The sequence below is a fragment of the Lepisosteus platostomus genome, chromosome 4 (genome assembly GCF_059453375.1).
Source record: "Lepisosteus platostomus isolate fLepPlt1 chromosome 4, fLepPlt1.hap1, whole genome shotgun sequence".
NCBI lineage: Eukaryota > Metazoa > Chordata > Actinopteri > Semionotiformes > Lepisosteidae > Lepisosteus > Lepisosteus platostomus.
In genome coordinates, this window is record NC_142614.1 from 15,735,504 (window position 1) to 15,763,235 (window position 27,732).

At 39.1% G+C, this 27,732-nt stretch overlaps 1 protein-coding gene across 2 annotated transcripts in view; it reads left to right on the plus strand.

The window, feature by feature from the left end:
- The window catches only part of wdr70 (WD repeat domain 70), a 112,519-nt gene that overhangs the window by 24,340 nt on the left and 60,447 nt on the right, over positions 1–27,732 (plus strand). For both annotated transcript variants that reach the window (XM_088628713.1, XM_088628712.1), the window contains exon 9: positions 2,502–2,578. In XM_088628713.1, the coding sequence (XP_088484839.1) occupies positions 2,502–2,578 (77 nt within the window). The remainder of the gene's footprint in view (positions 1–2,501; positions 2,579–27,732) is intronic.

The window sequence follows — 27,732 nt, forward strand, 5'->3', positions numbered from 1 at the left end:
CAAGTGAAGTAACTTGCCATTTTTGCACCTGTGCAGTGGTGCTGCTGGTGTAGATTGGTTGCTGGACATCAGCAGGTGCACTTGAGTGGTGAAGGAAAGTGAGTCCCCTTTCCCTATAAGAAAGTTAAAAGATATCCCTTTGGCTGAAAACTGCTAGAAGCAAGAAATTCTTATTATGAATGATCAAATAAAGAACTTTGAATTCATTTAAATTGTTTTTAATGAGATTAATTTAAAATTAAAAATGCATTATGCAACTGCATGTAATTGATGCTGCTTAAAATAGAACTGATAAAGAAAACTTTTGTTGAGAAACAGATGTGTCCATGTTAAAGAAATGCTGCTAATATAAGAAAAACTGAACTTTGACAGTCATTATTTTGTCAAAACTGATACAGAGCGTCAGTAGACACAATGGGTGAGCAGTTTGTTCTGTGTTACAGAAACACATGATGTAAAGAAATGTCAATGATTCAGCATCTGTTCATGCCCTTTTTTATTCATTCTGACATTTTTTGTTCATGGTTTTCTGTGGTAACGTTGAAGTTGCGCTTGGACTAAACTCTAAACTGGTTGTTCAGAAAAAACCTAGCTTGGTTAGCTCAATTATATGAATAAACAAATTGATAACTCTAACTTTGGGATGGTGGAGAACATGCTTCAGAGTTCTCTCGTGTTTTTATAAGAAGCTTGAGATCAATGGTCCAAGACACAGTTTGCAGCTGAATTACATCAATTTGCAGGAAAGTTAGTTTAATTAAGCCTAGCAATTATCCAGAAAGGTAACCCAAATAAATGCTGCAGGTCATGATGCTATTTTTTACTTCATCTTGTTTTTATTGGGCAGTCACACTGTTTACCAAAGGACTTTGCTTGAGAAGGATAAATAATAAGAAAAAATGTTTTAATAATTGAGCTTTCTGAAATGTGGCATTCCGTTTTTTTATTTTGTGTGTCAGTTATAGCTTAATTGAGTCATTAGCTATTTTTTCTCCTGCACTGTAGCTGAAATTTTAGATGTCTGTTACAGACGTGGTCATTTTTATTTTTTACCATAGCTTAGTCTCCATGCCCTTAAGCAGAATTTTTATTTTAAATCACTGTTACTTTCCTTTTTAATGCTAGAGCTCTTCTACCAAATGCAAGCTGTCAGAACTGTCTGTTTTTTTCATACTTTGAACCCCACAATATCTGTGACTGACTTACCTGTAGCAGTGATTGGAGTGGTAATGCTGAATTACCTTGTATAACTTCACAGACTACCCATAAGTAACAGGGAGAACACTTCCAGTTCAGGGCTCCCCGCATGTCGGGCTTAGCAGACACCTGAAAAAGCCAGGCAGGTGTCATGCTGCCTGGACTCCATGTACCTGGGTTCAAATAGCAGACAAGTAGATGACAATGTAATTTCCTAGGCTATTATCCCAAGGGCTGCTGAAGCCTTGGGTTCTCTCTGAGCAAGAAGTTGGGCAACACTGTAGAATCCAATCCCCTGTATTCTCACTGATCTGGCTAGGAAAGAGCTGCAGCTGCATTGACAGTTGGTTTGACCCTTAGCCAGAGCACTAAGCTCTTGTTGTGGACAGCCAGGCAAGCAGGCTTATGAAGAAGGGAGAGTTTTGCCCAGGAACAGTTCAGCAAGGGAGGCTGAAGTTGCAGTGGTACCCAGATGGGAAGTGGACTCCACAAAGCTTCAGGCCCGTCGGCATGCAGCAGTGCTGTTGAAAGCCAAATCCCTGGAATTGGATTCTTCTCCGGAGTACCCGACCAGCAGGCCATGACCGTTGAGCGGCTCGCCGGAGAAATGCCTTTGAAGTTGTTATTTGTTATGGCTAATTTTTTCCCTGCTGTTTTAACAGAGGGAAGCACTTGAAGCCCCATTGATGATCTCATGACCCATTCCTCCAAGTTATGGTCCGTGGTTCAGCAGCAGCAATTAAAAAGCTGCGAGCGTGCGAGTTTCTCTCCTGCCCCACGAACACTTTTTCAGCTCCTTCAAGAGACACTTGCTACCTGGTGCTGAAATGAAGCAAACAATACAGACCTGAATTGTGCAAATTTCTCCAGGGTCATGTGCAACTCTTAAATTAAAGATAAGATAACCATTAATGGGGCTTGGGGACCTTCACACTGAATGCTAATTGATTGCAAACATCTCTGGTTGTTTGAAATGTATAAATTAAAAGGTGGTTTATTGGGATAATTAAAATAGATACCATTAAAAATTGACTGTGGTCAATTTTTATTTTTAATGGACAACGCCATTTCAAAGTGCTTTGTACTAAGTGTCACATAAAACAATCTGTGCTAACAAATTAATATTAAACATAAAATTTAGCTTAAAATTAAAGATGCTACAATTATTTTTAATAAATTGCATTATTTCTAAATGGCTCAGTTCAGGAAGAAGCAGTTATGCTTCATATGTAGCACAATGAAAACGGCGTCACAGATTTTAGACTAAGCTCAGCTAGAGCTTACCCTGTGTAACTGTTTTTTAGGGACACACAGCCATGCTCAATGGTGGATGCTGGCACCCCAAGGTCAAAGAAGAGTTTCTGACGTGCTCGAATGATGGGTGAGTGGCCTGGGTTCAGTTCTTGGAGAGTAAGTGATGGACATGTTAGGGCATGTGGGGCCACAGGAAGGACTTCAGTTTTTATCCTCTGTGTGTCCTGGAAGCCCAGTAGGTCCCAGGATCCTTTTCTGAAAATGCACCTTACAGAGCATGTTCTAAACAAAAGCAAAGCCAGCGAACTGAGTTGTTGGCCAACAGTCCTGTTGCAAAGATGACTTGGTGTAAAAGATAGGTTTTGTTTTCAAACATCTTGCACAGTGCTGTTATCTCAATCTTACTCTGCTGCTGTTCTCTCCTACCTTTTCTTTTACCTTTCTTTCAGTGGTTTTATTGTTTGTCTCCCCATTTTCCTCTCTGGCTAAGTGATAGTACAGACACTTCTTTGCTCTCTGAGTCACTGCTTTCTCAAAATCAGAAAGTTTCAAATGAAAGGCCTTCTAATACTCAAATTCAAGCAGACATTTTCTTTTGGAAAATATTCTCATCATAAGATTAGTGTCTGAATATGTGACCATATGTTTGGTTTTCATAATTCTTTAATTTGCTGAGTCACCCCGAAGGAAAGCCGCAGTCGTCGGTTAACAGTCTCTCCACTCTGGTTCACCAACTTTCTCTTGGCGATTATACAGGAGAAATTCCGTGTGTTTCTCAGTCACTTGTGATTCATAGCAGATTCCCATAGTGATTCATAAGGCATGTTGTCCCAGAGGAAGGGTTTTATTGACGTATTATCTTAATTCACAGTGAGAGGCTGCCTAGAGGATCCCCGCACATTCACCAAGAAAAAATGCTTTTGAGTTTTGGCATGGAAAGAAGGACCATGTAAGATTTCCACACACTCAAGCAGCAATGGGTATTTTATTTTCTAACCTCCTGCTGTCAACATCCAAAGACTGCTTCTCTCATGATTTTATTAAGATATGCAAATACCATCAGTCAGTGGTTTAAACAGTCTTGGTGGTCTAATCCTAAATAATCCTGCTTTGAAGTATTTGTAGAACATATAGGTGGAAGGTCCTCATGATGGCATCAGTCAGTGCTTTTAGAATGCACTTGGTTCTCAACTTACTAGCGGGTTATGTTCCAAAGGCCCTTCCAATACTTGAGTCGTTCGTAAGTTGAACCAGAATTTTGGAACATGTAAAGGGGTTGAGTGTAAGGAAAGAGGATATCATAAAAACTCAAAGGTTCTTGCCCTTCCTTTGTGAGGATTTGATAATGTCTGTCAATTTTCCTTTTCTCAGATGTTTTCTAAGGGCTGTGAGCGCTCAATATTACCATGAAAAAGTTGGTTGTTAGCATAACATCATGCTGCCACTGAGTGAGCAACTCTCTGCACAATGTGGTCTTGAGCCATACCCCCTCGCGGCACCAGTGTGAGAGCCTCAGTTCAGTTTTATATTCCACTATATGACACATGGGTTACTTAAACTGCAGGCCATATTACAAAGGGAGCTGAACACTAATATCTGTACGCAGCAGTGCGTACTTGTCCAGATTTCTAGTAACCAACACACTTGCATATTTATTTTATCAGAGAACACAATATGTTCAAAACATGACAGGAAAAGCAGACTGGAACTGGCATTAAAGTTTTTAATTTAATATTTAATTAACTTAATTATTCCTTACAAAGTCGGTTTTATGTGGCTAATGTGCATGGATGTTTGCATCTTGATCGTTCACTTTGGGGATTGAACTGTAATTTTGCTTTAAGGTGGAGAACAGAGAAAAGTGGTTTTGGTAGCCAATGAAAGCTCTTGCTCGTGAGGAGCAGGAATAAAGGTGAAAAAACTATTCAGACACTGTAACAAGCAAGAAGGCAGAGTCAATGTTGAGGTCAGGAGAAACAAGAATAGCTAGTGCTTGGGATATCCTGGAGTTAAGGCTGGCTGAAGGATTTGCTGTCAAGGAGTCGGCACAAGCAGTAAAGCTTGAGACAGTAGTTTTCTCTTGACAGCTCAGATTGACAGTAACATTTGCCTGTGTCCTTGTAATTGATTATTTGCTTGCAGTATGTTTTTTTCTGATAAACCATTAAATTCCTAGAATAAACCACCTCTGCATTTACAGCAATTAAGCTGAAATGTTCAGAGATTTTTCATTGCTACTTTTTATTGGCTGATTTAAAAAAAAAACTGAATATTTTTCCAGTTGGTGTTTATGAGAATATGTGCATAACATGAATAAAGAAGGTAAGGCATTTTGCTAAAAATCAACAGCGGTGACAGGAAATAGCATTTTGATGGGCACTGTTTTTCTTCTGTGCCACCAATCTGACACGGTTGTGTGTGGTACTGACAGCTTTTCAAAATGATCTCCACAATTACAGCAGCTGCTGAAACAACTTTACTGTGAATGACAACCTGTTCCAGCTGGCTTAGGCAATTTTCAGTCTTCGTGTGTGTGATAAATGTACATTTATCAAGAATTGTCATATTTATTTGTCATCAAGAACCAAATTTTTGTCTCTAGTTTAAGAAATAGAGTGGAAGAGATTTCTTACGTTTGCTGGAATTAATCTGTGCGTCAGATTAATTGTGCGACTTGATTAACTTGGGAGAAGACAGTGTAGGATAGCCATCCGAAGAATTTAATGTGGAGTATGTTTAGGATTCTGTGAAACTGGTTAGGGATTGTGTTCTAATCAGTAATCACAGTTAGTTGAGTGTTATTCAGAAGGTGCAAACTGACAACAGTTTCTCCCATGTTAGAAGCTCTCATCATGTTCTAGTACGAATAAAGGAGAAGGAACTGGGTGAAACACTGCTGCTATAGCACCTGGCTTTCAATCCTGTCAGACCTTTGTGGGCCAAACTGGGTTTGTGACAAGGCCAACTTTTAAATTTTAGAAAAATATAGGGATGGGACAAAATAAATCCAAAACGCCCAACCACGGGGTTCGCAAATCTTTTTGCAAGCATAACAGTTATTTTAAAAAGTGCTAAATGTGCTAAAAAGTGCTTAAAAAAGGAAAGTCAATTAATATTTTCGGTGCCTTAATAGATATTTTAAGAGTGCATGATGAACTAATGTATATGAGCACAGTATTTTAAAGATGATGTTTTAAGAGGAATTTGAATTGTATTTAATGCAGATGCACTTAATTAATTTCCAGTGCAGAAGCATTGAGAGTTTGTAGAAAATAAAAGCCAGAGTTATTGCTGTCTGTAACTGTTTGTTGTAGAAACTGTATCCATTGATATTTCTCACTTCCCTTGAATGGCAGTATCAATGGGACATGTTTCATTTCCTCAAGGTCATTTCAATAAAGGCATGGATATTTTCATGGCAGGAGTAGGATTTGTTTGTTTTTTATGGGAGGTTTATTCTCAGTGCTGTGTTCTGTGCTCTCTGCCGTAACGGGCCTGTCCGTGCCACACACAACACGTGCTACATGTGTGCACGCCTACAGCCCATGTACACATGTCCCTGTCCAGGTCTGCATTCATAGCTCAAGTGCTCAAGGTGGGGGACAGCATAGCACTCATGTTCTCGCTCAGTAATCGCTGCCAAAGACTTTTCTAAAACATTTCTAAATGCAAAATCGGTTTTGCAGATGCATTCATTTTTTTATTCTTGTGTATGGTCTTTACCAGTTTTATCTGATCATGTTTTTCTAAATCTAAAAAAAGTGTGCATTTTATACTAATTTGTCTGTATTGTCTCATTATATATAAGAAATCAACAATGTAGTTGTGGTCATAAGCACATTTTATAGATTAAATTAGAATAGTATGGGAATACAATGTAAGTGGTCTTGTCAAGTCTGGTGTCCCTCAGGGCTCAATACTGGGCCCCTTGCTCTTCAGCATTTACATGTTCCCACTTGGTCAGCTTTTAAGATCACATGGCCTCAGCTTTCATTTTTACGCTGACGATACTCAAATATACATCCATACCAAACCCGACACTGATGTGGCTGTCTCTATTCTATCTAATTGCATCTCTGACATAAAAATTTGGATGACTCAAAACTTCCTTCATCTTAACTGTGACAAGGCTGAAGTCATGCTTATTGGTACCCCCCATCAACTTCGTAAAGCCAGTCCTGTAACCCTGTCTGTAGAAGGCTCTGTACTTGAGCTCCAATCAAAATTGAAAAACCTTGGGGTTATATTCGATTCTGGCTTAACATTCGACCCACATGTACAGCATACTGTCAAAACATCTTTTTTTCACCTTAGAAATATCGCAAGACTACGCCCTATGCTATCATTAACTGTGGCTGAAAAGCTGATCAACATATTTGTATTCTCTCGAATTGACTACTGCAATGCGCTGCTCCCTGGGGTATCTAAATCTACTCTGAACAAGCTGCAGTATGTCCAAAATTCAGCAGCCAGAATCCTGACCAGGTCTAGTGCAAGTGTTCACATTACTCCTATCCTGGCTTCCGGTCAAATTCCGCATAGACTTTAAAATCCTCATGCTCACCTACAAGGCTTTACATGGCTTGGCACCTCAATACCTGTCTGAACTTTTATCGCCCTACTCCCCACCTCGCAACCTCCGCTCTTCAAATTCTGCCCTCCTTACTGTCCCCCAAGCCCGTCTACATTGTATGGGCGACAGGGCCTTCTCCTGCTATGCCCCCAAGCTCTGGAACTCTTTGCCCAAGGATATTAGAGAGTCACCTTCTCTAAACTCCTTCAAATCCAGACTCAAAACCTTCTTCTTCAGAAAAGCCTTTACTTAACTGGTTCCATTCTTCACCCCTCTGCTCTTCTTAATACCATCTTCCACGGTCTCCTCTATTTTTATTGTTGTATTGTTGTAATTATAATTGTGTCCTGTCTTGTGAAATTTTCTTATTTATTGTTGTAGTCTTCTTATTTATTGTTATTGTCATCCTGTAAAGCGCTTTGAGAAGCCACCTTTAAAGGCGCTATATAAAATAAAGTTTATTATTATTATTATTATAAGTATAGCAACCAACTGAAAGCATTATATACCCACTTTATGCAGTATGTGTGTATCTCATATGTATGGATGTGACCAGTCTATTTTAATTTTAGTATTCATACTGATTTGCTCATACCTCAAATTTCTATCCCAGTGTCATTTAGTAGTGAATTGAGTTTATTCCTTATTGGCTTGTTTCATGCTATCACAGCTGCCTTTGGAATTGCTTACAGGATTCATATCGGGTGACGACCATGGCCTGTTACATGCCTTTCACACTTTTCCTTTGCAGATTTCTGTTATTGACTACTGGATACTGCTCTTCTTAAATGTGAAGCTCTAATGTGTATAATATGCGTGCATCCCATTTTACAAAGAGGCTTATTTACATGGTGCAAGTGGTTGGATAGAATGTTTGCCATTGCTGTGGTTACATGTTCTGAGCAGAAACTTAGAAATTCAATTTAAAAAAGCATGAAGTTGGTAATAAAGAACATATTAGCTGGTAAATGTTTTGTTCATTATTGTGTTTGTGCTTGTACATATTTATTTATGTGTATTCCTTCCTTCCTTTTTTTTTTACAAAGTATGGGATTTTTACTTATTACTTTTCACTGTTTGACCAGAGGAACATTTATCTGGCAGGCAGGTATTGCTTTTACTTTACCTCTTTGAGAGATGAGACAGGGAGCCTTTTCCTGAACTCCCCCAATAATCACTGAAACAATAAGCAGGAATGTGTTTTTAATTTCCGTGCCCTTGCAGGTTACTTATCAAATGGACAAATGGATGTCATTTCCTCCCGGTGGTTCTTTTCGCTCCGTTATGGTTGCCAGTACGCAGTGTTGGGTTCTTCCATGGGGCATGGTGGTTTCTGCGCATCTGTGTGTTTTTGAAGCTGCTGTAGTGCTCGGGGCAGCACCATACGTCGGACCAGAAGAGGAAACACCTGGTGTCGCCCTCTTGCTTGCGTGCCTTTTGGCGAGAGAGGCTCCCCTCCCCATGCCGTGTCCTGTGGTTTCCCCACCGCCAGATAGGAAAGTGGAATCTAAACCTGTGATTTGAAACCATAGACTCCGAGACGCCGTTTTGTGGGCGGAACAGGGGAGAATGACGAATCCAATTACTGGACTCTGGGAAAACGTCAAGAATGTTCCAGTTGCAGCAGAAGGAAGGATGTTAGGAGAAGTAAAAGGGAAATTGTCCAGCCCCTGGATAATCACACCTCCAGAGCACTTTCCCCAGCTGCAGGGGTTTCAAAGTGGGTGTCGTTTTTTTTTTTCTGGAGACCAAGAATCGGACTGTCCCTGGTTATGAACTGTCCTGTGTTTCCTTCGGTATGGAAAAACGGTGGTTTGTCCACGAGGACACATGAACCATAGGTGTCATCTTTTTTTCTTTTGGTTTCCTCAATGGTTTGAAGTTATGGAAGAGAATCATTGGTGAGGTTTGCAATGAAACCTGTTTCATAGAACAAAGGGTTTTTCTGTTGTTTGCTGTGTAGATTACAAGTGCAGTAAGAGAATGTAGAGTTGAAACGTCAATTTACATCTACTCTTGCATAAAATATCTACATAAAAGCCCAGGTTGCCAAAGTGTATAACTGAGACTCTGTACTGTTTCAGTATTGACCCAACCAACATTTTTTCTTTATAAATCTTCAAAATGTTTTGAAGTTTTAACTTCAGAAGAAGCTGATATTGGATTGCCCACTCCAGAAGGCAATTTGTTATATTGGGACATGGGAAAGTGCTTCTGTTCTGAGGAGGGATTAATATAACTTTAAAGGATATTTTTTAAAAGAATATGGCCAGAGAAAATGTCATTTTCATTACCTAACAGCAGACCTGTAATGAGCTGGATTCAGATGCATAGCATGGTGTTATTTCTGCAAGACTAATTTGTAATTATTGTATTTGGTAGTATGGTAGGTTAAATGTTTTTTTTTCTTTTTAGCTTCCAAACTAATCCTTTAAATTAGCTGGCGAAAACTCATTCAAGCTTTTATGAATTACAGTGTGCTGGAAACTTCTTCAGATAGAGATCTAAAAAGGAGCAGAGCACTTGCATTCAATATTTTAATAGTTTTTTAAAGCTAACTTAAACCATGAAAAAACCTTTCTGTTCTTTTTTTCATTTATTTCTACCCTGAATTGTACCAGTAAATAAATGGTACCCTGAACTTGCAGAATGAATTTCCATGCTATACCTCATGTGACCAGCAGGTGGCATGTATAGCCCTTGAGACACACAAGGAGGGCAGAGATTTACATCTACTACCGAGAATCCTTAGAAATTCCTCCCCCCTCATCTGTGCCAGTCAGGCACAAGCTGCGCTTTACATTTTTAGTATAGTCCAGTTATTTAAACAACAAATGGCCTTGGGCTCCGATGTGATTTAGAATAGGTCATCTAAGCCTGTATCTATGATTTGGTTTGAGTAAAAAGTGTTTTTTTACTCTGTCTCTGGACTTACTTGGCCACATATTTAAAGCGCCTCACTGAAACACTGAATTGTGGGCCAAAGGCAAGCCTGTACTGAAGAAAATAGATAATTTAAAAAAGTCCTTTATTAAGTCATTGTTTTGAAAAGTGAAGAATAGCGCCAACAGTTGGAAGCACTGCATTCAACATCCCCATTTAGATTTCCAACTAGCAAATCCATTCAGTCCTGTTCGTTCATTTAGGTATTTATTCAGTTGTCTCTTTGTCATACTTTTCTAGTGTTATATATTTTTATGTAACTTTGAGTGAGATTGAAAAGTAACATTTATTTGGTCTCCCATAGCAACAGCAGACTTTAAAGGCAAAAACACCAAGCCAGGAGTGTCTATTGCTTCTCATTTCCTTTTTTTTATTTTGGCTGGGTTTACATGTAGAGTAGTGCAAGCTGTTTTTAAACTGATTTTGACCAGAGAGAATTATATTTTGCTCCTTTCCCTGAAATGTGGCAAAATACATGCTTAAAGCTCTTCAATGTTCTTATGGATTCAGATTATCTCCATTTTTCCTATAGCTATTTGAATTAAGGGCTGATTTTTTATATTCAATATTGCCTAAAAATGTAGATCCTGATCTGAATTGCATTTAAATTAGATCACAATGCTCAACTTTCACCTGCTACTGAGATCTAGGTATGAACATTGTTTTTTTCATCTTTGAAATCCTCGGTAGTTATTCTGGTTTATATATTTAGATTAAAATCTGCCGTTATTAGTGATCTTGTCTGTGCACCTCAGGCCCTGCTCATGCAAGGTGAAAATGAGGACATGCCCACTGTCACTGCAGCCGGCTTTTAGACACGTAGGCACAGAGGAGAGTTCAACTTAGTTCAAGCTTTATTATCCTCTGGGAGGAAATTTGTTTCATTGCACAGTCCAATACAACAAGGAATACAAACATTACCAACAGGGAAGATGGTACAATAGTGTTACAGGAAATAAGAGAATTACTTTACATCGTTACTTTACAGTTCGCATTGACTGGAGGAGGGACGGGCCTGCCATTGGCACCACTACAAGTTCGTAGGAGCCCAGCTAGTGATAGGGGTCACTATTCTGTTTAAAGACGTGTACCCTGGACAAGACAACACCAGCGGTGCTTAGCCAATAGTGCTCCATCTTGGTGATTTCGCGACATAGTCCGCCTATGATGTTGCCTCTGCTAAAACCTTTGCTCCAGGCAAGCACCTTTCTTTGTTTAGCCTCTTGGGGATCTCATGGTGCACGAAATTGTGAACAGCCATCTCCACATCCCGTTCACTTCTCACAGCTGCTAGAACGCAGCACTGTAAACCCCGCACCCCTCTGGTCCAGTAATCGTCCTGATGACTCTTGAGCCCAAATTGACAGTTCTGCCCAGGTGCTGTGTTCAGGCGTGAGATTAACGTTTGTGGAACAGTGGTCTCAGTATCACATGGGCTGAGCTTCTAAAATGACACCACACATGGTCCTGTAGCCCTTTGGTGGGGTTTGTTGCAGTGTGTAAACTAATTTGGTACGGCTTTCTACCATTTAATTTGTACCTGGATAAAGATCAAGTGTGTGGAAGATGTACTCACTGCCCTTACAGTTTACTTATTCTACCTTGAGACTACTCTGTCTGACACTATAAAATCTGTCAGTGAGGAACAATCATTAAGCTTTGACAGGTTTTAGCAACAGTGCAGGAAAAGTGTCTCCTGCTTTGTTTGGACACGCATTGCCAAATCCCAGACCCACAGCACTGTTTTTTATTGTAAGAGTCCCTGTGGTCCATAAAACATAATATGGCCCCACTTTTTACAGCCAATTGTGTTCAAGGTGAGCATTTGTAGCAAATTTATAATTTCCCAGCGAAAGAAGTCCAACATGAGGTATTATTTTATATCTACACTATTTTTAGTTTTTTTAAATATATTTGTGCTAATAGCAAAACCAGTTGGTTCCATGGATGTTTCTGCTGACAGGCTTAGTATAGTGTCCTTGACATCTTTCCTCCTGCAGCAGCTTTATGAGGTGCATTGTTTTATAGTTTCAGAACTGTTCCCCGTTTGTGTAAATCCCGTTAAAGAAAAAAGGAAAGGAGAGCCCATGGAGGGCTAACGCTTATATCAGGTTTGTTATTGTTTTGAAAAGAACTGTGGTAATTCTTTTGTTGTTTTTGTTCGCCTTCAAGAGTGCATAGTATAGCAAGTACAGTGGGCAATATCGTGAGTGTATAGTTGTAACCCCCACTCAGAGGACTTGACCTTGAAGAACAGCTTGTCTGGGATGTGTTCCTAAGGTATGAATGTTGCCTCCATGGTACTGTGATGGGGGACCACACTGACTCTTCAGCAACTGTGGCTCGCAATATTGACCTGTAGTAGCAACCATCAATTTTTCTACCTTATACTAATCGGTGTGCTACCATTCTTTTTCCATTGCAAGACATAATTTTGAAGTTTTTTTTATTCCTTGTAGCAGCAATGATTAGGGCTCCTGACTGGAAGGTGCTACACTCACGTTGCACCAGTAAAAATATCCAGCTGTGTAAATGGTACAGATGTAAGTTGCTTTAGAAAAAAAGTGTCGCTCAGACAAATTGATAGCAGGGACTATTACTTACAATTACAATAACTTATGCTGAACATATATCTGCAGTCTCTTAGACTCCAATAAGTATCCCAAGCAGTCTACCTCGCCAGGCAGTTTGACTTATAGCAGTATTTAGTGAACAAGAAAATAAGAGTCTCAACACACCCAGAGGCACAGGAGGGGAAGTTACTCTTCTTTGAGATGGTTTTTAGTTGAAGGCAGGTGCATGTCTTATTGCTGGGCAGGACAACAGTTGATTTTTCTGTTTAGGAATACATTATAAGGCTGGTAGGAGGAAGTCGGTTCAGCACCAGAGCCTCACTGCCCTCCTCCTTGGGTATATTGTGATTCTGTTCCTTAATTACTCCAGTGCAACTGAGCATTTGGCTTTCTGGATAGCCTTGTTGAAGGAGGAGGGCTGTTGACAACACAGCCTTGTGTTTCTCCTAGAGTGCTGTTTAGCACTTTGTTCCCTGTGCCACAGCTTGTATGTTGAAAAGGGGGCCTGTTTTGTTTCCACTTATGGCTGTATTTATTTGGCAGTGTCAAAAAAACAAAACAAAGGACTGTGTGACTTTATTTTTTGTTTTGGCATGGGGACTTCCTGAAACTGACTTAACTGGTATAAGAGCAAAATACTTTCTTTCCAGATGTGGAGGGAATGTCAGTCCTGATGGGCATTTATCACCAGTTAACATTGTTGCTTCCTGTCAGTCCTGTTGGATACTTGTTTTGTGAAGATTTAAGGCAGAAGATTTTGGTCCAAAGTGGTCAATTCATTGTGTGTAAGAGTATCTCCCCTTTATTCCACTTCTTCATCATTATTGTAGTTTATGTCCTTCTATCCTGTTTCATCCAATTCAAGGCCACGGGGGAGCCGGAGCCCATCCTGGCAAGCAACAGCGCAAGCAACAGCGCTAGGCAGGTTACACCCTGGAAACCAGCACAGGCATCTGTTCAAATCATAGAAGAAGCCCTCAAGTACAAACACCACTAGTTCAGATCTGGGCTTGGGAAATGGTTGACTGTAACTGTGGGAAAGGGAAGAACCCACGCTGACTGAGAGCTGCTGAGGCTGGGTGGGTTTGTCTTACTGATGCCTGTTGGTTGGCTGGGTGCCTGTCAGCTCGCTTTAATATCGGCAAGATCTCTGTTAATGTCCCACTGCTATTTGTGATGTGAGCCTGTAGTGTAGAGAGATGCAGGTGGCAGAGGACACTTCAGATGACACATTCGAGTTGTCTTCATCTGCTGGCATGGGGATCATAGTGATTGCAACAAATGGTGGCTAAATATGGGGAGTATTAAAAGGTTGTGTGGAAAGACTATTCATCTAAATCCTAATAAATCCCTGCAAAATGAGAAAACCCCAATGGTGTATTAAGTTTAAGAAAAAAAGTCAGATTCTGATTGAAAGGGACAATAACTGAAAATCACTACAGCATGAGTGCAAAAGAACTGGAGGATTTGTGCTCAGTATATCTGGAAAATGTCCTATCGCACTTTAATTTGAGTGTTACTGTTGTTGATATGAGAGAATGAAGAGCTCTCGGACTCCAAGCAGCAGGTGTGCCCTGTCCCGGGTCAAGAGGTATTCCAGCAGTGCTCTCGCTGCAAACGGTGAAACCGAGCCTTGCAGTCACCCAGCACGGTCACAGGCAGGGAGGCGATGGTCACAGAGGGGGTGGGAGGGACAGGCTCTCCCCCCCAGCTAGCTTTCTGAACAACATTCCCATCCCACAGCCCATTGGTATGTTTTGTAGCTCGGGCGAGAGGGTCCTATGGGGGGCACGGTCTGGGCTCTCACTGGGCTTAGAACAGATGCCTGCCGCGGTCAGCCCCCAAGCCCTGCTAAACATCTGAGACCGTTAAAACACAGACCAACAGTGGGTCCTTGTATACAGAAAATGTTAATTGTGGTTTAAAGTCCAGTGAATAAAAATGCTTGTTGATTTTCTTTAATAGATTATTAATCTTGAAGTAAATAAAAAGCATAAAACAAATGTGTTTAAGACCTTACAATGACCTAATCCGATTGCAAAGTTATTACTCATTTGTTTTAGAATCCTACATTAGCATATTTTGCTTTCTTCTTGTATTCCAGATTCCAATGATAATATAGTTTAGCCCTTATGTCCTGTTAATGGATGGATATTTGTTTTTCATGAACATCTAATCACTCTCCTTGTCATTTGAACAGCAGATGCAGTTTTCTTTAGTGAATATGTCTGTGCGTTCTGTCAGAAAAAAAATCTGTTTTCATGGAAGCTGACAGCAGGATATTGTCAGCTTTTCACTTTTCTCACGACATCTTTTGTCCTTTTTCCAATGAAAATTCAGAGTTTTGGAAACCTTTCCAAAGTCTGATGGGTCCACATCTGTGTGTGCGTCACTGAAAGGTTTCCCAACGAACAACCTGGCTTTCCGAGAAGCTGAGTAGTGGAGGTTTAAGGCCAAAGCCTTAGAGTTCCTCATTGTCTATAACTTTGTGTCATTTTAATACTTTAGATGTGCTTTTCTTTTAGTGGAACTGCAGCATTCATGCATCTGAGGAGGAAGTAGAGTTGTCCAGTGATTGTCCGGGGAATTGAAAATGAATCCTATTGCAAAGAGCTCTGAATATTTGTGAGCTGTAGGTCCTTAGACAATCATGGCTGGGTGATGAATAGGCGTTATAGACAACGTGTGATGGCAGAAATATTAAACATTGCTTTTCATGTTATATAAGAGCAGCCTGTAAAGCCCAGTGGTGAAAGTGTTTCACCACATAAAAATGTGGTGAAAGTGTTGTTTCTAGTAATATGCTGCATTACGTGCATATAATGGCTAGCAGGAGCTATGTCAGTTCTCTGCCTGCCACTGAGGTCCTTCCAGAATAAAAACAAGCTTGTGGTATACATTTCCCATATAAAAAATTGTGGTCATAGCACTGCTCTACATTTACCTGCTGTAGTGCTGGTAACAGTTTATTGCACTTTACAGCTTTGCAGTACAACACATATTACTTCAGTAGGCTTAAAGTCATAATTGAGCTTCACATTTGTACTGCATTTCTTCATTCCAGATACTTAAGTTATATCTTTATTATTTACCTTAATATTAAAAACTTTCAAAATGTTTGGTTCCTCATTAGATCTTTATGGAGAGTTTTCTTTGCTTGGAAATATCACAGTTCTGAGAGTGCGTTGTAGAACAGTGGAGGAATGGGCTGGAGTTTGTAGGAAATGGGTTTGTAAGAAAAGAAGATGGAAGCTGAGCACTTGTACTGTAAGCATCGCACTGGCAGCTGGGCCTGTGGTATCGTGGTAGAGACAAGAAACCGGAAATATGTATCGGGGTTCTTGGCCAGACTGCAACTGTGCTTCTTGAGGATGTTCGTGTAATTGATTGCATCCGGGAGGCATTTCTCCCGAGACTTACTGTAGCACTTCGCGCAGAGACGCATGTCAGGCTGCTCATGGGCAGTGAAATATATCACTTGTACAGGGGGAGAGGTAGGGGGAGAAGGGGGGCTCAGGGGTTTCTTGTGGGCATCTTGACAGTATCACATGCCTTAATGCTGTTGTAAAATAAGCAAGTCAGTTTATGACAATTGTCAAAGGCGCTTTTTGTAAAATTTTCGGTAAAGGCTGAAACGAGCTGGTTAATGTTGTGGACTTAAAAGCCCACTGCTTTTTTGAAGGACTTCGATCAGCCATTTCTCTAGGTTGATTGGTGGTGAGCGTTTCCAACATGGGAATGTTTTTTCTCGTGTAAATCGTATCTAAGTATGGGTCAAATAAAATGACTTCATTAAAAACCTGCTCCCTATTTCGATAGACATGTATTTAAAGTGATTTACAGCTTGGGTTGGCTAACCAAGTTAGAATATATACTGGTTTGCAGCCGTGTAACTAGTTAATGAAACAAATTATTGCACACCTTTGTAGCACACAAACACAACTTCCAACACATAAATATAAAGGGAAATTGTAAGTCCTGTGACCTTGAAAGAGCTATAACTCTGCCTCTGAGAAATTGTACTGCTGCAAGTTGTTTATAATTTCCTGTATCTTTTCCGTTTGATTTCTTGAATTACGATGATACTTGATCTTTGAAACATTTGATTTTGAAACATTTGGATCTAATGCTGGCTTTAGTTCTTTTTTTTTTTTGCATTTTGTTAATTAACGTCTTGTTAATTTAATGAGCTTTTTTCACTGCATTGTTGATGTTACTTGAAATAATCTTTTCCTGTTGCTGTCTCTGGCACGGGGTACCCATCCAATATGGCAAGTAACCAGATTTGCCGGGTTCAAATCTCAGGTGCGACACGCCGTTGTACCCTTGAGCAAAATACTTGGCTGTGTGAATGGGTGCAAATGTCAGTCGCTTTGCATAAAAGCATCCCCCAGTAAAATTAGTAATAATAGTAATCATGATTTAGTAAGTCTGTCCAAGCCTGGGTATCCTTGCTGTGATGACAGCTTGATTTCTTAGGATATTTTATTTACATAGCGTTTTGTAACAAGATCTCCCAACATTCGTGCACTCGAGACTTGAACCAGCGATATCCTTATCTTATACACATCATGTGTCAGCTTATCAGCGAAAATGGATTTAGAAAATCTTCAAATAAACCTCAGAAAAATAGCAGTGTTTTAGTGTGTGGGCTATCTGAAAGAAGCATGTTGGAAATCGACATACCCTTTGTGTCTGGAACATGGGACCAGCTGGGAGTTATCAAATAAATTAGATCTTTAATTTGTTGCGCTTGCAGAAAGCAAGGTGGTTGATGTAAATTCCAATTAACTGCACACTGTCTGGAGACTAGAGCTTTTCTGCTCCACTGCCTGCTAAGACAGCCTTTTCTTGGCCTCAGTTGTACCCTTCATTTTTTTACAGCAAGGAAAACATGAAGGAGACTAAACTACAATTAAAAGGCACTTACTCGCATAAGGCAAAACTCCTTGTTTCTCCTTCTGCAAGTAAAGCAATCTCCAATCCCCAAAGAATGAGAAACTTCCCTGCTTATTCTTAGTGTTTCTGTATTTATGAAGGTTACATTTTGGAATAAAATGTTATTCCTTTTGGACAAAAGCATCTGCAAAATAGTAAGAATATTCATAGTGCAGCACCGGGAGATTTGTAGTGAAGTATTATATCAGTGAAAGTAAGTACATTTTGTAAAATTGAAAAGGATTCAAATGTTTGTTGAAAGCAGAGATGGTAAAGAACAATTGGTATGGTCTTGATGTATCTTGCACAGGCTCATAAGGGTATCAGTAATGATGTCTCTTTCCGCCACAGGTAAAGAAGAATATTTAGGAAACTTGCAAGAGCTGCTGTTTACTTCCAGTAAGACTCTTGTAATCAGTTAGTTTTATTGGTGATTGTTTTTCAAGAAGCTCAAAACAGATACTTATAAGTCTTAATATCCATTTTTTGGTCACTTTTCTTTACCGTTTTACCTTGGTCATTTATGGCGAAATAGCCCTATCTGTTTGACTAGCGGTCAAAATTTAGCACTGCTTTATTTTCTAGCTCCCCCTCCATCTGACTGTCATGTGTTTTAAGAATGGAACAGCTGGAATCACTTTGAAACAAATCAAATGTTTTTCTATTCCTTTATTGAAAAACATCAAACAAATGGAGTTATTTCACATTTTCTTTGACGCTCGCAGCTTTAGCCTAACCAGAGGGATGAAGAGATGGCCTACTCTCTTGGTTCTTAATTCCATGATTTTTTTTTTGTTATGGGGCTTTTGCATTGACCTTCTTATTCATGTACGCTTCATAGACATTTTATTCATGTATTTTTCATAATGTCTCTTGTACTTAGATGTGATATAAAGTGTATTTTCAGTTGCTCTGGATAAAGCTGTTTTTTAAGCGAATAAATAGTAAGGGCACAGGTATGGTTATCTCTGGCTCCACCGCCAGGGGATGTTGGCCAGTTGTGAGCCATTCCTTGGGAACTCCCAGTCCCAGTCAGACTGCTGTCAGAGTCCAGATACAAACCAGAGGTTTGTAACTGGAGCAGAGGGTCTGCTCTACAGCCTGAATACAGGTCTTCAGCTGTTAAATCCCTTCAGGTCCCCTTTGTGCCATTTTTTAAAAGAAAATAATTTCAGGAGTTCGTGCTCACTTGTTTCATGGAACATCTTTAGCTGAGTGCGAAAGAAAGCATGGTTCATTTTTGTTTAATTTAAATACACAATTAAACAGTGCTTGTGTTGTTCTTCATTCCAGTGATTCTTTTGCAAGGCTTTTTAGGAAATAACTGGAGTCCTCAGCTTCAGTGGTGGAAGTTTATTCTCGAATATAGCACAGCAGTCCTGAGGCTAAAGAGATGGAGACAGACTTTCTCATTCCAAACAGCGTCTGACTGTGGCCCTCTGGTTCCCATGGCCTGGCATGCTAGGGCTGTTTAATTTATTTCTTTTCCAACTGATTGAAGTCAAAGAATTTGTTAATTTGAAATGTTGCCTTTATACAAAGAGCAGAGGGACTTGTGGGAAATTAATAAAGGGCAGTTTTCCAGCAATTGATAATTGGCGCTCTGTAATGGTCCATTTTCTTTAAAACGGAACCATTGCGGCTTTGGTCTCACTGACTGATAACGGGATTGGATTGGTATGAAGGAGCTCCAACCGTGAACTTGTATTTCGGCTTGTCTACTGTACCTTCTCAGAGGCTTAGAACAATTCCTGTTTCCCTTTCCTGTGGGAATGTTGTCAAAGATCTTGTGGTGGCATGCCTAAGAATAGGGAATTTCGATGAGACATAATTGTAGCATGGGTTATAGGAAAATACTTGACCCTCTTATAATTGCTATGAGCTTTCATATGCCAGGGATACTCCTCATTTCACGTCATGTCTGTCCCAGAGGCTAGATGTCTGATATTTCATTTTGCTGCCCATTTAAAAGTGCCAAGCTTTCACTCTGCACTGGCGTTATGCCATTCAGTTTAAAGGAGAATTACAACACTCTTTTTATATTTTAGTTTTAGAAAGAATAGGCATTGATGAATGCATTTCAAACAACAGTTAAAATGTGTAAAACCTCAAATTTACATTACAAAAGAGATTAAATTTCCAGGTATGTACAGTGCCATGTTCTGCAATTCAGAATGAGGCAACAAAACTAGTGAGCAGGAAGGGCTGTTTCACGTTGAAATTCATGTGAACTGTCGTTCTCACCCTTGGCGAGACCAGTGGTTTTCAACAACATGGTGATCATCCAGTACTTTTCATACTTTCCCATAAAGTAAATTTTATGCCTAATTCGATGCGATACTATCAATTAATTTGTTACCTAGATTTAATAACTGCTCTGAACAATTTGGATTGCAGTTCATTTTTGTTCATACACTTCTATGTTTTCATGGCATTGGGCCGCCATTGTTAAATGAGCTTTTATTGCTAAACTGCTGAGTTGTGACTGTCACAGCTCCTTGCTGAAATGTATCGCTCATGATTAAAAATATCTCAGCCGAAGACTGCCTGCCCGAACTTCCGTGGTTTGCGTTCATTGAAGGTGTTACAGGGCAGAACTTTCTGGTTCCTCCTTTATGGAATCGTCTCTTCATGTCTTGACAGGTAATCTTGTGAGCAGATGTGTGAGAAATGTCAATTACTGTTCATTATATATTCTGTTCTGCTCTACCCCAAGTGGAGCTGTGTGTGTTACCTCAAACATGTTCCCTGTTGTCACTGCGTTTCTTTTTGTGCTGCAAACCCACTGTGTTCTGAGATGATGCATGGGAACTCCTAATCACAATAATATTGCCCGACTTTAAACCAGCTTTCGTAACTATAGGATCTATCCTGTATGTCTAATGGTGGCTTCTAGCTCTTCAACAAATCAAGTGACCCACTACAGTTCCATCTTCTAGTATCTGGCTAGAGTTAATAAACATAAAAAATTACAATTATTATACTAAGTGTCTCTTGTAATTTTTTAATATTAAAAGTAGGCTTATTTATCTTCCATTTAACCTCACTTCACAACATACTCTTTTAGCAGCCATATTCTTTAATAACTAACATTTATTTTGATGAAATGCGTTTTGCATCAAATACATGTCTGTGGTCACTGAAGTTTTTATGGTGAACATTTTTTTTTTTCAAATATAAGCTAACCTTCTGAAAAGCATACCCCTGTTCCCATGAAGAGCAGAGAGGCCCAATGTGCATGATCTAATTAGGGTCTTAGCAGTGTGGTTTCATCTCATGGGTGATATTATGTGGGATTCTAACCCTTTTCTTTCAAAAGGGTTTAGACATTTGGACATCACTGAAAACAAGCCAGACTCGCATGTACTCATGTTTTTTTAGATGTTTTCTTTAGTTTAACAGTTGAAAAAGTGAATATAAACCATTTTTTATTTAGAAACAGCTCCTGTACTTATTATAATAATAAAATAACTTTTCCTATGTCATAACCTATCGCTATGTCATATCTGTGTTCAAAGTGAATGATGGGCAAACAGCACAGGAGGCATGTTCTTGTGACACAGAAGACTGGTATGTGAGCATACACCTTTACCTGCTCAGCCATGTAGGGGCCACTTTGTTGTATATTTTTAGGTTATGTGGTATGATCAACAGCCACCCTGTACCTGAAACCTGTAAAGATCTTGCGAAAAACAACTAAAAACTAAAGGCTTGGGTCTATTTAGAAGCATTGAAATTCCACAAGCAACATAAAAAGCATTTAGTTTTTCCTGTATGCTTAAGACATGCCCTATAAGAGATAATTTACATATCTATCAGAATTTGTTCACGTGTGTGTATAGGAGTGAATTATAGTACATGTGTTCACCACATGCATTGAAAGGTTTTTTATGATGAATTGCTAGCAAATGGATAAAATCCCATTCTATTCCTCTTTCCTGTATATTCACTTTTAGGCCAGGTGTCTGAAAGCTGGAATTGCTGTTTCTTTGAGAAATCATTTATATCAAGGATAAGGGGGATGGACCTGGTGACTGCTGTTAAATTTGAAATACTTCACACGGTTTTTATTTTGCAATTAGCATTTCAGGCATTAGTCAAAGGATTGATTAATCAAGGACTGATGCATTCATCAGTTTATATACACCTACTTTTGTGTCACTGGTCCAATATTACTTATCACAACTCTACTAGGTATGATGGATGCAATGCAGATTATGTAAATCTTGATCTTAGTAATTTATTACTTCAGTAACATACAAAGGTTGTAGTAATATTGCTCCAGAGGATTCACAGATGAGTACTTTTTTTCATTTTTTAAAATGAATTTCAATTAATTTCCTCAAACAATACTTTTATTACTTAATAAACATGAACTGGAAGCTACCAGACTTATTTTGAGACTCTACTTGCCTGGAGTCAGTTGGAGGTCTGGTAGAATTTAGAGTTATTACACAACATAGATATGGCAAGTAAGTTTAAATACAGGTGGATTTCATAGTTTTAGACTTAACCAGTCATCCAAATGAGCTGCACACAGCATATAGTAGTACCAGAACGCATTAAACAGTCGGGAAATTCTGGCATTATTACATTCCTAAGCCCACTGTATCCGAGCAATAAAACGGGCATATATAGTTGACTATACAAATTTAAAATCATGTCTTTAGGAAAGAAGCCTTGAAATTAAAATGAAAAAGAAAAGAATAAAAAAACAAGTTGCAAACATACTGTCGTTGCAGCTGTTAATCTGAATAAAAAGAGTAAGTTTACAGTCCAGCGATACAGAGTTTGTGACAATTCTACAAAAAAAACAAGGTTTTGAGTTTTGCTTGGTGTAATGTGGTCTCTGAGACATGGGCAGCTCTGGAACTGGAGTTATAGCCCTTCAAGTAGCCCCCTGGGATGGCCTGGGGGATTTGCCTGTTTCTGTATTCTCCTGAGACCTTCCCTTCCTTATCTTGATCAAGCATAAAATAAACGCTTAATTAAGGATATGGAGACTTAAATCCTTTGATCATGGGGCTTTTCACACCTCGCTCCTTATCCTTTCATCTAGATGGACAGGGAGTTGTGTACTCCAGTGGGTTCATTGTGTTAAAAGGGCCTCAATTTAGATGGCATCAGACTTTACAGCTATTGGAGTTCACCGGCTGTGTAAATGCCTGTGTTGACCCCTCAGGAATAAATTAGCTGTGTTTTTAAACGTTCTTAAAGCTCGGCTGCATCTCTTCACATATACATAAAAAACACAATAAACTGTGTTGATGTCAGGGAGGTGTGGGCAGCTGCTGGGGCAAAAGTTATCGTTAGCTGCTCAGGGATTGCTTGTGCTCATCTGTTTGATTGTATATAGACTGGATGTCCAGGCCATCACCATGCCTCGTGCCCACTGCAGGTTAAGCCATGGGTGTGTATCTCCAGTTATTCCACAAGTAATTGGGCTGCTTTGTAAATGCTCCTGGATTCAGGAGCAGTCCGTACCATACTATAGTATGCTTTATAGTTACTTTTTTAATTTCATTGGGGTGGCAAGTACCTCGCACCTCTATTTTGTGCAAGCCATATTGTCTTTTTATTTATTTTCACACGATTGGTCCTTGTTTTTATGCAAACTCAAGTCAACCTGGGTAAGGAAGTGTCTGCTAAGGAAGTAATGAATTACATACAAAGTTAAAAATAGACTTCTCCCACCAGACCAAAAGAATTGACCCTTCAGTCAAGTCATTACTTGCAAACAATTGAGCATCAGGAGATTAGGCATTGTATATGTACAAAGTGCCATTTGTCATTTAAAGCACTATGAACTGTTGAGATCATGCCTGTTTAACCTTTTATGGCTTGAACTTGTTTAGGGTGACTTTAAGTACATCACATACTGTATGTATTCATCTCATCTTTTCCTTCCTAATGGTTTGTATTGAATTCATCTGGGAAGATGGGGTTGCGTTTGGCGAAGAAGCTCTTTTTGACATGAATGCTTCCAAAATCCAGATATAGAGCCTTCTCACTGTGACGCTCAGGCAGCAGTATTCTCTCTGGGTTAGTTCGGTATTCTGTATAAAACTCAAAACCTATATTGGTTTCCACCTCTGCATTTAATTGCTCTGTAAAAACATCAGCCTTTGAAAACACTTCCCAGAATCTGAGAGTCCTGGATCCACAGGTGGAGCACACTAATGCCCTTTGGAAAAGCACTATAAAGACAATTAATGTGCTTCCCTGGGTCATTTCCTCTTGTTTGGTCTTTCCACAGGTCAGATCTTGTTGATTTAAGTCAGTTAGTTGGCATGGCAAATGCAAGCTAAGGAGAAACACAAAGAAAACAACGAAAAGCAAAAACACCCTTTCGCATGTACTGTATATGCTCGCCCATATCAGAGGGAAAATATGGTACATATAGGCTGTATGATTGGTTTCAGTGCTTGGGCAGGCATCTGCCTCTCCTGGTTTTGAGCCACTTGTAGGTCTGCTTTACTTAATTCATTAAGCCAGTTTTCTTAATTGAATCTGATATAAGAATTTCTTTGCACTCCTTAGTTTCATCAGTATCTTGATTGAGATATTTTGTAGCCTAGAAAAAATATCATTTTGAATTGTTCAGTTTGTCTTCAGATTTTTAATACTACAGTTCTGGTCTGTAATGCCAAATAAAGGGGGTTCTGGAACGAATTCAGTGCCAATTTCTAACACTGAATGCTTTTTAAATAAAAACAATCAAGATCTCTACTATAGAATTGAGGGCTCCAGTCAGCAAAAGTAATTGAAACAAAAGCCAGTAGATGCAGGATAAGGACACAAGTCTGAGGAAACCAGATATAATAAGAAATTAAGATGAAGATGATCTGATCTGACAGTTTTAATGAAAGTAAAAAAAAGAAACCTATGCTATATTTTACCTAGTCATGTGCCAAATTCAACATTTGCATATCATTTTCCTTCAAGACGTTCTTTGAATTGATTCTATTCTACTGAACATTGTGTATTTCAAAATTCTCCCAGGCTCTGCACTGTCTAGAGTGCTTCCAAATAAAATTATTGAAAATTCTGCCTTTAGCTGTCCTCAGGTTCATTTTGTGTCATCTTATCGAGATCTCCTATGCATAAACAGGCTAGTTCCTTTACTGACCAGTTTGGTAGATTTCCTTAAACAGCTGTGTGCTGTGGATAAAGTGAAAACTTTTCTCCCTACGAGAAACATGCCCAGACTGTCCAATGTTTTTGTGAGTTGTGTGTGTCTGGGTATGTAGTTTAATCTATTAAACTTTATTCACATTTATAATGACTTCAAAGGAGGTACGCAGGGGCCTGCCAGGAAAATGAGGCTATTCGTGATGTTTCTTTAAAAATAACTGAGACTTTTTTAGGAGGGCCACGTTTAATGTCTCCCCAGATGTCTTGTAATCAAAAGTGACAAAGACGTAATTTTAACTGCTGTCCAGGGCTCACCACCCATACTGTAGGTGTTATGCAGTCTGGTAGTGAATAAACTTGTGTGTGGACTGTTTCCTGACTGGGGGTCGATAAAGTAAAAAAATACTAGGAACTGCTCACCCCAGAAAAAGCCTTGGGCAATCCTCCACTTGTTGACTTGTTGCCCTCTGTGCAAATCACATTCGTCCTTTGGAAAACCCAGCCTTTCCCTTCAAGAGTCTCTTTTTCTAATGAATTTTAGTTTCTCAGTTATATTTGGTTTATTGTATATTCTTTATACTTTCCTGTAGAATATGCAATGTAGGTATAACACTTGCTCTGTATTGAAACGCACTATATAAGGATAAATTTGAATTTGTTGCAGATTAAATTTCCTAGTGCTCTGGCGGTGAAATTTTTTCACCTCGCAATATAATAACCTTTATTTTATCCAACTCCATCCATGGAGCATGATCTTTTGTTAATAATCATAAATTAGGGGTGTTAGCACGACAGCCTATTGCTTACGACTTTGATGTTTCTCAGATTTAATTGAACTGCAGTCTCTTGGCAAGTCTATTGATGTAGAAGAAAAGAAAGCATTGCTGTCCAGGCCTTTGCTAAGAAAACTAATGGTTTACTTGGCTACTTTGTTGAACAAGAATTTGTAAGGAACAATCATCATTTTGGAAAAGGAATCAGTTCCTTGGACTGTGTACTGTGAAAATGGTGCTCCAAATATCAAACATCTGGTACAGAACACAGTACCTTTCTGCTGTTTTCATTATTGCTTATCTTGCTGTTGCAAGCTGACTGATCCTGTTACTCCATTAAGCTCCATGTGCAGAATTGAGAGAATTCCAGGATTCATCTCTCATTTAGCTTTGTGCACAATAAAAAAATAATTGGGTTCAAAATGTTGTTTTCTAACCTGATATGAAGCTAATGTAAACTTATACTTCATACCTAATTCTGAATTTATTTTAATATATTGAAGTGTTGAGAATTAGCAGTTTCATGCAAAACTGCTTTGCACGATTGCTATTTTAATCAACATACCACCTGTTATGTCGAAGATGACCATCAGCAGAGGTTTAGAAAGTCTCCCTACAGTTTTACTGTTCATGGCTTTGTGCCTTTTGTCTGACTATTTTAATTTCTTTTGCATGAATGACAAGTGAATGCCATCAGGAAAATTAGGACAGTTTATCTGTGTTCTTGGATAACACTGTTCTGAGTTTCTGTTACAGTGGTTTGACTTTACAGATCATCCCTTCAGAAGGAACAGGGTGTTGGCAGCATGTTACTACCTTGTAGTCTGTTCTTGTCAGAGGTCTCAGACTTCACAGAGGTCTATTATTAACCTAAAAGCCCTCCAAGCAATTTAAATTTTTTGATTAACTTCATAATTCCTTCAATTTTTTAACAGCCGCATCCAATCCAGGGTCACACTGGAGCCTATCCCGCCAAACAGGAGGCACAAGGCAGGATACATCCTGCATGGAACACCAGTCCCTCACAGGACACACGCAGACACAAACAGAATCCCACCAGCGCCAATTTCTCCAAAAGCCTGTTAACTTACAGTATATGTGTCTTCAGACAGTGGGAGTGAACTGGAGCACCCAAAGGAAACCCACTTGAACATGGGGAGAATATACAAAGTCCATGTAAATAGCATTGCAGGTCTTGAATTGAACTCAGGCCTGCAGCGCTGCAAGGCAACAAAGTACTTCCCTTCTGATGGTATTTTAGTAGGTATTAAATATGGGAAACAACTGGTGAAAATGTGGCTTTAAGATCAGAATTATTCGACCAGGGTGATGAATTGACCGAATCTAGTGATTCCCCTTCACCAAAAGTGCTGTTTTTAAAACTAGGGCTTGAAAACATATAGCCTTTTTTTCCTGTAGGTCAGCCCTAGAAGTGTAGTTAATTGCAACAGAGTTGTGTTCAGAGCAGCATTAAGGCTACATGTGGATTAGATTTATTGTCGATAGTGAGGAGACCTCTTGAGGAAGTCATCTGGTTCTTTTTTGTGTGTGTGCACCTAACTGCAAAAATGGAAAAAGTGTGCTACATTGTAAAGTGGTTCTGTGTTAAATAAACATGCAGTGCTTTGGATTTAACTGGATTTGCCCTCTTTGGCACAGTTTCAACCCTGCTATAAAGCATTACTCTGTTACAGTGAACGTTCAGGATCTCTCGCACAAAAGCTCATCTCCTGAGTACAGTATATCAAACTTGTAACATGACAAGATGCAAGAATTTTTAAATTACTCTTTTGTTTTTCAATTTTGTTTAATATTGGATTTGTTGAGTATTTATAGGAGGGACTACTTGACATAAGATAATTTGCTTTGAAAGTTTACAGCAGAGAATTTGTGAGCTATGAAAAAAAACAAAAAAAACTGTTTTCAGTTTTATTTTGTACAAGCTGAAAATTGATTTGACCTTCCCATTGAGAAGTTTGTTAGCTAAAATATATGTGTTATTTTGCTAACAAAACAGTTAACAGCCTTAGCAGAAATGTGAATTATTAATTAATAATTAATAATAGAAAAGTATTTTTTTACATTCTTTACATTTAGTCATATAGAATGCTTGTTGAATCAAAGGATTCTTATTTTAATACTATTTATTTTCCTGCTGTCAAAATCTTTGGCTTGCATTGCAATGCTTTGACAAATTTTGTACCTTTGAAGCCTGTCACTGAACCCATTTAAAAATATGATGAATGAGTGTTGTGGAGAGGTCAGGTCTTTTACCTACAAACTGCATATTTGCAAGATTTATTGCCTCATTACTTTAGAAACAGATTTTTTTAATGGCACATTAGAA